Source organism: Ammospiza nelsoni, chromosome 3 (genome assembly GCF_027579445.1).
Source record: "Ammospiza nelsoni isolate bAmmNel1 chromosome 3, bAmmNel1.pri, whole genome shotgun sequence".
NCBI classification, from domain to species: Eukaryota; Metazoa; Chordata; class Aves; order Passeriformes; family Passerellidae; genus Ammospiza; species Ammospiza nelsoni.
Genome location: NC_080635.1, coordinates 50,611,368 through 50,626,596, shown reverse-complemented (window position 1 = coordinate 50,626,596; position 15,229 = coordinate 50,611,368). Strand labels below are relative to the sequence as shown.

General features: G+C 43.0%; 1 protein-coding gene across 1 annotated transcript in view; it reads left to right on the top strand.

The window, feature by feature from the left end:
- Nucleotides 1-1,652: 1,652 nt before the first annotated feature.
- The window catches only part of MAP3K5 (mitogen-activated protein kinase kinase kinase 5), a 97,986-nt gene continuing 84,409 nt past the window's right edge, over nucleotides 1,653-15,229 (top strand). Inside the window, exon 1 of the mRNA XM_059468475.1 lies at nucleotides 1,653-2,430. Coding sequence (XP_059324458.1) covers nucleotides 2,022-2,430 — 409 coding nt within the window. The 5' untranslated portion in view covers nucleotides 1,653-2,021. The remainder of the gene's footprint in view (nucleotides 2,431-15,229) is intronic.

The window sequence follows — 15,229 nt, the reverse complement described above, 5'->3', positions numbered from 1 at the left end:
GCAGATGAGCAAATATTAACTTTTCCCTGCAAATTAGTCTTTAGTTTGCTTGTCATCTTCCCACCCCATTTACCGATTTCTTATCAGCAGAAGCAAATGCCAAGCATATCTTGTTGAAAAGGGGACTGCTCAATGCAAAAGCAAACAGAGCTACTGAAGCTACTGCAGTGAGTAATTTTTCTAATTATTCCAGAATTGATCTACAGAAGTAATGGAAAACAATAATACAGGAGGAGGCTTTGTGCCAACAAGTGGATTAGTCTTAACATCAATTTTAACAGGATGAGACCTATTGATATAACATATAAACAAAGCTAATAAATGCTATTTTTCCTTCTCTCTTGTACCTGTTTAATAGAAGCCCTTATAAAAAAGACCATTGATAAATCATCCACTTTCACAGTATTTATACCCAAAACCAGACTGCAGAAGTCTCAACATTATTTCCTTTTCCAATCCATTTTGAATTACCCAGATATTCAGTCTTGGACTGCAAATAATCTGAAATTTTAGGACATCTTTTCTTCAAATTAAGGATTATTTCAAACACCAAAGGATCTTGTCCTCTACTGGGTGCCATACCATACACAGCACAATTTTTGGCTATATGCTAGTTTTTCCTATTAGTTTCCTTCTCTGTGAAGTAATGTTTTTCGTAATTACCAAGCTTTCAAGTATTCTTGACAAGTAAATTGCAGGTGAATGCAAGAAACTGACATATTTAATCAATATACAAGAATAGTTTTCCAGTTTCCGAGCGCAACACGTGCAAAACGTGAGGTTGATCCGGCTCGAAAGCAAGAAACCGACATATTTAATCAACACACAGGGGTAGTTTTCCATTTTCAAGCTTGCAAGGCATGAGGCTGGTCCTGCTCAAAGCAGCCATAAACCTTTAGGTGAACTTGAAGCCGTTCGGGAACAGAGAGCGAGGCAGGTTCAGGCGGCGGACAACAGCAGACGGCAGAGGCTAATGATTAGTCAGTCCTGACACTGCTCTCAACTCACTGCAAACACGCAAAGCATTTACTCCTGACAAGCTAGTTAGAGTATGTGTGCCATCAAAAACAAACAAGAAAAGGAGGAAATGATAAAAATCCCTTTAGCAGGACCAGGTTCAGCGCACAGGGAGGACCTGGCTTCTTGCAAACACAGGCTCCTTCACATGAACGCCAAGCACCTCTGAAGGCTCCGGGGCGAGGCAGGGCCCCCGCCGTTTCAGCGCCGGGGAGGCTCAGTCTGACCCCACAGATTTGAAGCGCGACCGTGGGCTCGTGTTAGGGGGAGGACATTACAAAATAAAGCCCCGCAGGAGACGGCAGGGCCGCCCCCGGTCCTCTCCAACAGGCGGCACTCCGTCCCCTCCCGGGGCGCCCCGAGGAGCGGGGCGGGGGGGCCGAGCCGGGACTTCCCAAGGGGAGCGGCGTGCTTCCAGGCTGACGAGCCCGTGAGGAACACGACGTGACTCCACTTCCTCGAGAGCTTCCACTCGGGACGCGGCCGGAACGCGGAGCACGGGGGTGGAAAGGTTATTTGTGCCGGAGGCGGGGCCGGAGGAGGTGCCCGTTGCTGGGGCCGCCCCAGCCCGCGCTGCCAGTGGCTCCGCAGCTGTCGCTCGGCTGGAGCTGGGGCGCCGGAGAGCGATCCCACAAGTGGTTTCTCCTGGCGGCCGAGGAATTTCGTCCAAGGAGAGAAGCGGCCGGAGCAAGAGCGAGGTGTCGGGGGCGGCAGGAGAAGGAGGCCGGGCTGCCGGGGGTCGGCGCGCCGGGTAGTCCCTGCAGGTGCGGAGGAGAAGGGAGCGGCGCGTCATGGTGCCGGTGGCGGGCACGGAGGGAGGCTGTGCTTGTCTCCCTGTCTCCGGCAACCTTCGCTAGCGCCCGAGTGGGAATCCCTCGCTTCAGCCCGGTCGTCTCTCCCCTCCAGCAGCTCAGCGGGACCGCTCCGGGGCGGGCGGCGCGGTATGGCATCCGCCTAACCCCGGCCAGCGCAACAGAGCCCGGGGCTGCTCTTTCACCGCCGGGATGAACGACAGCAGCGAGGGGACCGTCAGCCTGCCGGTGCCCGGCCCGCCCGGCGGCGGGACGCCCTGCGAGGAGGTGCTGGGCAGGAGAGCGCCCGGGGCCGACACGGGCGCCCGCAGCCTCCCGCCCGACTTGGCTGCGCCGCCGCCCGCCGCTCTCTGGGCTGAGGACGCCGCCGCCCCCGCCGCCTGTCCGAGCACCGCGGCGCGGGCCAAGGGTGGCGGCCGGCGGACCGCGGTCACCTACGTGATCAACGAGGCGAGCCAGGGGCCGCTGCTGGCGGCGGAGAGCGGCGCCCTGCAGAGCCTGCGGGAGGCGTGCGAGGCGGTGGGGGCCGCGCTGGAGACCCTGCACTTCGGCAAGCTGGACTTCGGCGAGACGGCGGTGCTGGACCGCTTCTACAACGCAGGTGAGAAGGGCTGCCCGGCCGGGGCTGGCCATCGCCGCCGCGGGACAGGCTCGGCCGGGGCTCCCGTCACCGCCCCGGGTTCACCGCGGGGCGGCGGGAGCAGCTCCGGCCGCTATCTCCTCCGGGGGCCGAGCCCCGGTGCCCCGCGGCCCCCGGCTGCAGCGACACCCCCGGGGTGGTCACAGAGGGTACGTGGGGTGACAAAAGTGTGCCAGAACCCGCTCTTGTCCGCCGCGCTAATGAAGAAGAAACTCTTAGGTCAGCAAGCGTACTGTGAATCAGTGCTGGTGGCTGCTAGCGGCGGGCTAAACGCTCCCTGGCTGCTTTCTCTCGGTTTCCTAACAGAGTGCAAGGATGCAAATTTGTACTAGTACGATGAGTGCGGGCTGAAACAGACAGGAGCTGCGAGGCCGTGGGAGCTTTGAAAAGCAGATTTGACACCAGACGCGTAGGGACAATTTCTCAATGCTGACGCGGCATCTGGGAAGCTCCATGTGTTTGTGGTTGAAAGTTTGTGCTTTTGATATTGATTTCATATAATGCATCATAATACATATGATGGATGCGTTTGAACAAAAAGCTTCACACGCCGGTCGGGTTAGTTGGCAAGAGTACCCAGGCTGCATCCTCTTACTCCAGTTTGCCAGCTCCATGGCAATAAAATGACAGCACCTTTATTTGAAGGTGGCCTGAGGCTCTGTGTTATGATTTACATGGCCCCGTTTGTAAAAGTAATAACTAAAACTTTTCCGTATCTACTTATCTTACCGACAGATGTGTGGTGTGAATGTAGAATAAAAAATACCCCTGCTTGCTAGATTTTCAAAGACTTCATACACCTAAGGTTATAGTACTGAATTAATTACTTTTTGCTTAAAAAAAAATCAGAAGCAGGCAATTGACCTGGCTTGCAATTTTAAGCTTATTGTGTGAAGCAACTTTGGTGTATATGAAATACATGCTAAAAAGAAGCATTTAACAAGTTTTTTGTCAGATACTGTAGTTTCCTCTTTTCCTGGGGAGGGGTGAAGAAAAAGGGAAAGAAAAACAAACAAAAACCTCCTGGCAGTATTGTAACCATTTCTCACAAAAACTCTTCATGCGTATGCCTGTCACCTCTTTGAAACTTTGCAAACTTTGCCTCATGGACTGCTGCTTTCAGTCCAGTGAGGTGGGCGATTCTTAAGCATGCACTTACAGCTTATTCCTTTTGCCCTATGCAGAGCCATTTCCTTAAAAGTAACAATTCTCAGAAGTCAGAGGAGCTGTCCTCATAGGTGGAAATAGGAAGGCCATAGAGTTTCATTATAGCCTTTATATTCTCTGCATTCAGCTCAGAGAGATTTCAAGCACCCTGACATCTCTTCATTCCAGGGCAGGTGAAACCTGAGAGTCTCATGGTACTGTTGTGGAAGCTGTTGCATAGTGAGGCTCAAGAAGTTGAATTATCTGTGATGTTTTTGTGCCTCTGACATTGGTTAATTTTTTGACTCCGAGCTGTTCAGTAGGCGGGGTCTTGATAGTTCATGGACGCTTTTCTTGTGATGGGAGATTTGACTTGAAGTGGGCCCCTTTTAATTCTGGCAGTAGGCGTCTGGCTTACAGTGCTACATAACTGCATGCTTATGTAATATAATTCGCTTATTTCAATGGCTTTTCATCAAACTGTAAATGTGAAAACACTACTTTATCTTTTGTCCTGTTTGGCTGGAATTTGATGGAACTGTTGCAAACCAGAAAAAGTACTTTGGCATTCTGCTTTAATAGTGAAGTCCATAAACATGTAAAGAACTAGGAGAGTTGATCACCTCCAGTGCCTGGACTGAAGAGAGCTAGATGTAGAAGTTTGCTCCACATATACTCTGAATCATCTGAGCTGACCACTGATAAACCAGCTGCAATCTGAAAAACTGTGTTATGCTGCTGATCTTAGGTCTAGAGGGATCTGTGGATTTTCATACTTGTTTTTTTTTTTATCTCTGCTGCAATTTCTACACTCTTTCTATTTTTAGGAATTAATTGTTCTCCAGTAGCTTTAGAATAGTGAGAAAATCTCTCTCAGATTTGGAACAGCATTAAAGAGTAGAAGCTGTGTAGTAGAAGAATGCAAATGGGGAACAGCATAGGAAACAAAACTGAAACAGCCTTGGAGGGTGTAGCTTTTGCACAGATTTTTTTTTCACCTGCTTTCACATGGTCGGAGGAGAGAGCATTTGTAAGTGACCTCAACTCCTTCTCTCTTACCCTTCTTGTCCTCTTTTGCTGTGTGCTTTCCGTGATCAAAGGTGACGTTGGTAATAATAATTATGAATATCTGCACAGTATGTTATTAAAAAAAAAAGTGTATTAAAATAGCACAGCATGAGTAAATATGAAGTAAAATTTCAGCAGTGAAAGTGCTTTCAAATTATGTGATAGTTGAGTGGTCATATTCAGGGTATGAAGTCCTCCTGGATCCATGCTAAAGGTCAGCTAAGTTGCAAGAGTAAGGAATGATGTGATTTCATGAAGTTTTGGAAAATCAAGCTTGTAACTGTGTTTATATGAAACAAAACAAAACATTAAACCTTTCAACTCCTGTAATGCATGTAAATTAACTGTGATTTACGAGGACAGACCTACAGTACAACCTACCTGTACATCATTATGGCTCCCCTTTTTAATGTCACATTTTTTGCTTTGTATAACACAGTCTGACGTCTTGGTGGTTTCTGATGGATGTTTGCTTCATGCCTTTCACTGCTTCAGAAAGGACTTGAAGGAGTATTAACTAAAATATCTTAGATGAAAATACTCATCATCCGCTCTAAATGTAGATTAGCCTACTAATAATCTCCTGCCAGCTTCAGTCAACTATGGCCCTTAAGTGCTGAGACATAATTAGCAGTGCATATTTAGTGAGTAGGTGTCAGCTATGTATAATTGAACCATGCATGCACCAAATATTAAGAGTGAGCCTAGTCTAGCATTTTTGATTGCATGGCTTAAATTCCACTTGATTTCAGCAAAAAAAATAAAAATTGTTTCTTAAAAAGCAAATGTCAAATGAGTCCTGGAAACTGCTGTATGTATATGGATTTAATCAGCTGTCTTAAGAGCTCTTTTCCTTTGTAAAGAGGATGGCTAGAGTTTGGTTGCTTTTTTCTTTTTTTTTTTGTCTCCAGTAATTTTAAGCTGGTGCAGGTGAATTAGAGGTATCTCCTAAATTCTAAATTTAATTTCTAAACACTTCAGGAACATTGTAAGAGTTGAGCAATTAAAGATATGTCAAAATGTATCTGAGACACTATTCTACAGTGCAGTAGATTGTCATGGTATTTTAAAAGTCACTGAAGCTCTTGGTATTTGTAATTAAATGATATTTCCTCTAAATTTTAATTACTAGATCTGCATATCCTGTTGGTTTTTCTTTAATTGCTCAGTTTCTTTTGGAAACAGCCATAAATGGATGTAAAGTACTTAGAGATTGTTTGGCTTAGGTAAGCATTCTTGGTTTTGGTAATTGAAATTAGAATTATTTTTTTTCTGAGGAGATCTTTACATAGTCACTTTGTATTACATAAGTGACTCAAGGACTAGCTGAACAGAGTGTTTGAGTAGAGCAAAATAGGTAAAAGTATGGAAAAAGGAAAAAAGGTCTCATGAATTCAGTAGTCTGAATGAAGTCAGCTCTTCATGGGAGGGAGATGCTCTAAGTCAAGGTAATTTCTTCACAAATGTTTTTAGAATCAGACAGGGATGTGTATGGTAGTTTGCTAGATGCAAAACATTGTGCATTCTGACTTTTAGATACGGTCTCAGAGGGACTGGTGAAATATGGGATCATACAGTTACTGAGGAGGATATGAGTTTTCTAATCTTTGCAATCACTGGTTTTAGGTCGGTTCTCAAGATAAACAGCTTGCCTGATGTGCTTTTCATATAAAACTCTCTTTCTAACTTTAACCTTGTCTTATAATGGGGAATTTCAATTTCATTAGCTTCTTATGCTCAAGTTTCATCCATCAATGGTCCTTAGGATAGATAGCATTTTCTACTAACACTGTTGTGTGAGTCTATTGAGATAATTCTTCAGAACAGCAATGATCAACTAAAATACAGTTCATCAAATAAGAGATGATAAAATAGGTCTAATATCTTATCTTTATTTATGGAATTCAGCATTATTGCTTTCAGAAATCATGCAGGCTTGAGCTTGAGATTGGCATGTTGGCTTACTGGGCTTAGAAACATAGTGTGCAACATTCTTGGGAATTGATATAAAAAATGACAAAAAGTTCAGGAACGAGTACAGTCACTGTGTGAAGGTGAACATTACTTCAAAGATGTTCTACACCTAAGTTGTTTCTGCAGATTCTACAGAACATTTGCGGATTGTGCATTTAGAAACATTTACAGGCGCACAGAAATGTAGTAAAGCAATACCAGGGCTCAACAGCATTCTTGTGGTTTCTTCCTCTAAATATGATAAATTCTAGAATGCTATTTTTATCGAGTGGGATTTATGCCTTTATAGAAGTTTCCTGAAGTTTGTTATTGTGGCACCCTAACACAGACTTCCCTCTTAAACCCAAAGAGGGTCATATTCTATTCAAAACTAATGTTCTCGATTCTAGAGGTTGATGTAAATATTTTCTGTGGTAAAAAGCAGAATGTATTCTACCATTTTAGCTGTTTGTAGGAGCAAAAAAAGTCACTAGCGGAGACAGTAATCAGAACTTTTGTTCTATTCCACATTATCTCTCAGAACAAGTAGGTGTTTTCACCACCTTTTTCTTGGTGCCTCCCGTTTCATATTTTTTCATTTCACTGACAGAGTTTTGTTAGACACTTGAAATACTGCACATACTTTCTGTGATTATGCAGCACTTACATTCATATCTTATTTTACTTCTTTTTGACACCCTGCCCCCCTTCTCCATCATTCCCCAGGTGCTGCTGTAACCCCACTACTGTTTCTAAAGCATCATGACTGGAGAATCAAGTGATAGCTCTTATTAGTGTAGCAGGTGATGCAATATTCTTGTCCAATTTCAGAGTCCAGGACAACTACTAAAAAAATAAAAAGAAGCTTAGTCCCATTGTCGGTGGAAACCATGTTGGAAAATTCTGTGTTTCAGCAGCAATGATGCAAGTGATGAGTTGGAGCAAGAGATGCCAAGTAAGTTAATAATGGTATGCAGACTTGAGCTGATGGCTGCCTTGAGAGTATGACCATAATCACACCAGGGATGCAAAATATTATGAGTACAGAATCTTTGTGTCAGAATGCAAAGCACATATTGTAATGTTTAGGTGGGATGGGTTTTAAAGATCCTTTTGATTCTGCATATTGAGTCCAGATTCTCTTAGAAAGCAGCATTAGAAACACAAACTAAATGCATGGCATATCTTCAACACAGAAGAGTATTTAATTCCAAAGCACCTGAATGTCATCTACATCTACAACCAAAAATATGAGTCTGGAAAAAAGTCTGTAATCCTGATACAAAATTTGTGTGTTCATAGTGCTAGTGGAGAACTTCTGAATTTATGAAGAAATTATGGGATTTGAAACAACATATTCACAAATATTTCCATTGCTGGACCAGCTGTACATTTTTATAACCAAATTCCAATATTGGTGCTGTATTGCACGACTCTCATCAGGCTGCTTGTCAATAGGTGACTGGAAAACCAATATTCCCCTAGTTTCTGTCTGAAGCAGGAGGAGCACAGCAGATACACCCACTCCATGTATGTGGGCTGTGAGACCTGAGTTCTCTTTCAGACCCTGTCACTGGCCTGTCACAGCAATTTGTAGCTCTGCTGTGCAGAAGGAACTTCCCACAGCTGAGAGGCTTATGCAGCATGTGCCTTGGGTGTGCATAAATACATAAATAACATTAAGGGTATGCTCCTGATGGGTTTATTTACTCAAGTATTATCAGTGAGACAGCTGACTAGAGATTCCATGTGAAGGCTTTTGTTGGATTATTTAGAAGTTACTGGAAGTTACTAGAAGTTAGTTAGAAATACTTCATGGTATTTGAAGTGGTGGGAGGAAAGCAGGTTACGAAATTATTAGGGCCCTTAAAATACTTTAAAGATGTAAAACTCATGAGGCATCTGTATGAGCAGACATCATCTAAGTTTATTCCCCATTGGAGAAAATGCTGACTGGAACTAGATGAATGCTTTTTGAGTAATGCAGAAGAAAGCTTGTGACTGATTTTTCTGCAGTTTGCATTTCTGTAGGTCTGAAGAGGATGTGTCATAAAGAAATTACTCTTGAATTTGCTGCAGTCATGATAATAATTTGGCTTCTCTTTTTAGTAGCTTTCCAAAGTAAAGAAGCACAATGCAAAAAGCTGTAAATATAGCAAGTGACAACAGCTGAAACAAGCTGTGTTAAAGCCTAAAGGTTCAAGTGAAAATTAGAAAAGACCTTGTATACATGTTTTAGCAACATTGTCCTCAGTAAATTTCACTGTTTGGTATGTCTTAAAAAGAATTAAGTTAAACAAGGGAAAACTTCAGTTTTATGGCAGTTTTTCTTTTGTCTCTGTTTAGAACAGCTGAGTTTTGAGTGTATTCTGTGGTGCTGATAATTTAAAATTTGTTTCTCTGTCTCCTCAGTACCTTTGGGACAGTCTGTATTTGGAATTGTTGTACTTGCGTGCATAGGTAACCTGCAAGTTTATTTGTAAGTTATACCCAAAGGAATTATAAAACTTCAGTGGCTCTATAGTGACAGGGATTTTGCAAGTCTGTGTTTAATAAAATGAAAGTTATTGCTGGGATTCACATCTGTTATTGTGGGCTCCCTGCTTTAGTTTGTCCCCAAACATCCGCTGTCCACAGTAGTCTGCTCCTGCTTTTTCGGTCTGGCTTCCCTGGGGGTTGATACTCAGCAGAACAGACACACTCAAAATGCAGCAGTTTTTAGAATGAGATAAACATCTGTGCAGTCAGCAAAGTCATCTCATACCCCAGAACATGTGTGTGTGTGACAGATGACAGAAGAATCTGTTTTGACAATTGGGGGATTTTCTGGTAATTACTGGTGGGTAGATTTCTGTAAGAAGTTTGTAATTGTTTGTGTTCCAAGAGAACATGAACCTCAGGCTGAGCTTGACATACCAGCACAGCCTGCTTTTTTGGTTTATATTACTTTTTTCCTCTGAGACCAAATTTATGCCTAGAGTGATGCAGATATAATATTTCAGTTATGAAAAGCTGCTGATCAACTATTAACAACAGCATGCCAGAGTTGAATTCTCTTCTAAATCGTGTCTGCCTTTATTAATAAACATTTGGATGAGTTTGGATGCAGCATGGGGCTTAAAGATTTCCCACAGTCTGAATCATTTGAAGCCAGTGGGAATCAGTGCTCTTTCAAATCCCACAAGAAATGTGTGTTTTGATTTAAGAGCTAGACACCCCTGTAAAAAATTGGCTCTGCATTTCTCCCTTACTGTAATAAAGTAAATGAATTGCTCTGGGACTTGCTTGCTGATTGTGTCAGTGGGTGTCTCTTGCAGGGAGTGCACTCTGGGTGAGTAAGCAGCTGGTGCTTTCAGTGGTGAAGACAGTTTTTCAGTGATATCTTCACAGAAGAGTTATCTGCACTTCTTGCAGAATTTATCTGGTTTTCTTCCCCTTCACATACAGTTTTAATGCTGGTTTCATTACAGGCTTATTAGGGACCTATAAACTGAGACCTGCAGTCTTTGAACCGTGAAGATGCAGGTTAAACTCCTGGCAGAAGTCTATTCTGCAGTGTTCACAAGTCACCTGACTGTAGCGCAGGAAGCCCTGGATGTGACCAAGGCAGACTCAATGATATACCAGAAGTCAATGAGCAGTTGTACCACTGTAGGAATTAATTTATGGTTCTGAAGTGGGCCCCCTCCTGCTTGGGATAAATTTATTCAGTTATCTTGATACAGTAGCCAAGTACTTCATTTAACTCCACCATAGAGGCACACCCAAAAGATTAAATGGTCCCACTTCCACTGCTCCACCTTCAATATGATTTTTGCAGCTACACATACTTTTTAAAGCATGACAATACTGTTTTTTTTTCTGTAGAAGAATTTATCTGAAGGGAAACACACTAGAAGTATGCCATAATTTTGGTTTTTATTGGTTTATTATTGCCTTTCAGTACAATATCTCAGATAAGGTTTCTTGACCTTCCTCCAGGAACCTTCTAGCTGATTTGAGTGAAAATGGATTGACTTTAACCTGAGTGTATGCATGCTGAGTACTGGTTATGTTTTCAAAAATGTAGCATGATAATGAAACCAGGATTTTGGTTGTGTGCTGCATCCAGTCTTCACTCACTCCTTGCAGCTCTTGCCAGCAATGGAAGTGACATGTGGCGTCTGTGGAGAAGGGGAGAAGCCATTTGCCTCTTGAATGTAACCTTGTCTTCCAGATCAGAGTTGGAAATGAGAGGTTTTTGCCAGGCAGTTGGTGTGAACAACAGAGGATCCCTCCAAATCTCCTTGGGAGTGGAATTTTGTCAGTTCTAACATTGTCATCATTCCTGGGTTAAGTGCAGTTGCAAAAGGCTCAGTGACACCACGCTGACCACTTTCACAAGAAGTGATTGTTACATGTGTAAAAAAAGCTGAAGTTCTGTGTATTTATGTTCTGTTTCCCTGAGATCAGTTTCAATTTTTGTTTTCTGCAGAGCTGAACTTTACTGTTACTTCATATGAAAATAAATATACTTCCTTTGATACTTGAAGTCCTTCAATATATAATTTCTTACAAGGGTTTTCAGTGACCTTGCAAATCATTCAAGTTGCTGTCACAAACTATTTTCTTTTGCTTATTATGTTGAAACTTATTTTGGGAGGTAAAGTTTCCTGATGAACTCATTCAATATTTGTATATTATTTACATTTCAAGACTGTGATGACTCTAATTTCCAAAACTATTTTTATGATTGCATGTTAATTAGAAGAGGAACAGAATTTCTTAAAGACTTTTTTTTTTTTTGTTTTGGTTTTTTTTTTTTTTTTTTTTTTTTTTATACTGTGCTTGGTTGTTCTAGTTTCCTTTTACTTCTCTCAGGGTTTTTATTATTTTGGGAATTTTCCTGATTTATTAGCCAGAAGTAACAGCTCTGTGTATAGTGAATGTGGCACATATGAAGCATGGCAGACATTGCAGGACAAGCCAGAAAAAAAGTGGCTCTTCCAAAATAATATAGCTGTACAGCTATATTATTATATAATATGACACTAATGCTATTAACTTTGAGGAAATGCTGGGGTCTTGCAGCAGTGCCCAGTTCTGGTTTGTTCTTGAGGGATTATGGTATTTCCTAACCCTACATCAGAGTGAACAGAGGTGTTTTTTTTCCTTCTTCTACTTGCTGCCACAGGCCAAGGGCAGCATGTGTGTACCCTGACTCACAACAACCATAGAAGGCTTCCAATAGTGAAGGCTGAACTTCCCATCCAGTGCTGAGTTCAGGTCTGTAGCTGGAGAGAGTACTTCATCAGCCCCTCAGCATGAGGAAGGAAGCCCTTTGGCATCAGGTAGAGCTGGGGACTCACAGTGGATGCTTGGTTCTGAACAAGCCTCTCAGGCTGGAGCCTTTCAGGCTGGAGCCTCTGTGGGCAGCACTGTCCAGAGCTGAGACTGTGATGGAGCCCAGCCCAGCTGTGCTAGCAGCTTTTTGCTGGACCAGTCTCAGGGTGTATTGCAGAATGCTCTGTTTGTGGGAGAGAAGTGTCTCAGGCTGGATTTAACAGCCACTTCAAGAGCTTGTATTAAAGACTTACTTAAATATGCTGATTTGATTGAGGCTTAATAACAACGGAAGATAGTGGAGGTCATTAAGTGTGAAGTGGATTTAACATGGTTTAAAAACATGGTTTAATTTGGGTGCATTTCACAATTCTGAGGTACATGGAGAAAGTCTTAAAAGTCTGTGTTCTAAAAGCATTCCACAAATGAAACAAGAAAATGAGGATTCTTGCCACTAATTCTGGTCCAGAAACCATGATCTCCCTTTTCCAGCTGATGTGAGAAGGCCAAAATGCAATAAGAGCACTGGGAAAATGGACTGAACTAAAGCAAGAACTTTTGCAGCAAGCCCTGCCAAATGGGTGTGAACTGGAAAATTTCCAGTCCATTTTGTTGCTTAACTGCTTGCATTTTGGTCTCTGTTCTGCAGCATCCCAGAAGTGTCTCTGCTTTGAGTGATCACTGTGTTGACAACCTGATACTTGTCTCTGTATCCTCTCTGTTTAAGTACTTTAATAATAGCTTTAGTTGAAAAATTTCCTGGTAGGCAAACCTTACCAAACCTTAGTGAATTTCAGCTGATGCTGTGGCTGGTTGTAAACTGGCAGATACTTGTCTTCAATATTTAGTTCAGTTTGTAAGAAATTATATATTCCTTATCTATTATGAATTGAAGATATTGATTCACAGACACAGACCTGGGGTTGTTCAACATGGACAAGACTTCAGGGAGACCTCATTGCAGCCCTTCAGTACCTTAAGGGGGCTTATAAAAAGGAGGGAGAGGAGCTTTTTATATGGGCAGATGGTGACAGGAAAAGGGGGAATGGTTTTAGACTGAAAGGTTAAACTGGTTAGGGTAGGTTTAGAGCAGATGTTAAGAAGAAATTCTTTACTCAGCAGGTGGCAAAGCACTAGAAAGGATTGCCCAAAGGTTGGGGATGCCCCATCCCTGGAAGTGTTCAAGGCTGCTTTGGATGGCCCTGAACAACCTCATCTAGTGAGTGGCACCCTGCCCAAGGCCGGGGAGTTAGAATTGGGTGAACTTTGATGTCCCTTCCAACCCAAGCCATTCTATGATTTTGTGATTTAGAGCTATTGCCATAGTAATGTCAAGTACTGTCTCAGATTTCTAACATTGAAAGTTGACGTGGCACATTTTCAAATAACCTTAATGCCAATAAATAAATACAAGCAAGATGACAGTTACTGCAATATGCATATTAATATTAGAAAAGATAATTACTCTCCTGCTAAGAGTATAGTGCTGCCTCATTCTAGTTGCAGTGCTAAGTAGGGTAAGACAATCATAAAATCCATTTTTCTGTGCACTTACTCTCATTAAGTAGAACTGCTGGAATAGCTGAGTATATTGTGTCCTTTGAGATGCAGTCCCACGGCAGCTTAAGTGGAGAAGAAAATGGTCTAACACACTTCTCCCTGGTGCTTTCAGTGTTCAGGGAATGGCATGATGAGGTAGGTCACAGAGCTGGCCTGATTGCCAACTCACCCCTTTACTTCCTTCTGGTTAGCTTTTTGTTGAGTAAGTTCTGTGAGCTGTGCATGCATTCCAGAGGACAGACCAAAAGCGGGACTGCAGACACCTGTGTTGAGATTGTCTAAAGGCGTGGTTTCGTGTTATTCTTGATCTTGTCTCCTTGTGGGTTGCCTCATATCCTTTCCTCTTCCGGTCAGGGTGGCTGAGGAATGTATTTCATGCTGTTGTGCCAGCTGTTTGTGCTCTCAGTCTGATGTTTTTCAGATACTTTCAGTTTACAGGAGTGTTTGAACACATTCTCTGAGTTTTGCTGTGTATTACAACAAAACTTGATGACTTCTCATAATCTGAAAGTTCAAAGATTCTGCCACCTGAATTGAAATTTTGACTACATCTTTGCTAGCAAATGAGTATTTGTGGTGTGGTGTCCCACTCTTAAGGAGAGCACCCAAGATCCATAGGTACTCATGGTCGAAAGGAATGACAAAAGTCAGAGGGTCTGCAAAAGCTTATGAAATTTCATTAGGTTATATACTTGCCATGAAAATTGGTATTTTAGCCCATTGTTTCCCAGTATAAGCAACAGTAGCGGGTTTTGAATAAAGGGGCGGAGTGAAAAGGAAGAGAGAAAGATGGGTTAAAGAGGGTGAAAGAGCAAAAAAGGAAGAGAGATCAGCAGTCCTGGCTCCAGTGTTTATCCAGATGGTGCATGGCCGAGGTCCTGGGATGCACATGCACTTGGGCTTTGTGGGGGTACCTTTTTATAGATGTTTTCTTGCCCTGTAGATGAGTGTCTCACTTTCTATGCAAATTACTTATCATACTCAGTCCATTCTTTTAGACCTTTCTGGAAATGGGTCAGAGGGCTTTGGAGATCTTTGGTGGTCTTGGTCCCCCCTATAGTCCATGCCCACTTCTTGACCTGATTCACACGCTGCACCGTGTTGTGCTTATCTCCAGGAGCCAGAACAAGGATGCTTGTCCCGGAAAAGTGCTGCCCTACCTCTATATGGCCCCCTTCTCCAGGCACATCCTGTTCTTTCTCACAACAATCCTTGGTTGGCTCCACAGGTATCCAGCTATTGGTGTTTGGAGACACACACATTAGTCCCCTTATCTTCTAGGCTTCTACACATGGATAGCAGAGTCCAGCAGCCTTTACTGTTAAGCTGTTATCACTTCTGGCATGCTTTTGGGCTGTGCCAATGAGTAGAGCCTCAGTAGCAGTGACCTGTCTGAAGGGAGCTAGGAGGCTAGGAGAATTTAAGACTGATATAAACTGTTCCAAGCCACTCAGTCCTGATGCAGAGGTGGGACCTGGGACATGTTTAATTGGTGACCATGGCTATACTGGTTTCCTAGTTTAGGTGTAACGAGTGTGCTTCTTTGAAGCTTTGGTTTAGAGCTGAGGAAGTGCAGTTGCAGTGCCCTATCTGTTCAGGAAGATGGGTTAAAGATACCGCATTTGTGAATGCACAGTTCCAGCAGCTACCTTAGCTTCCAAATTCACAGTCTTTCTTGAGGCCCTTAAATTGAATGAAGGGCAGCGTGCAG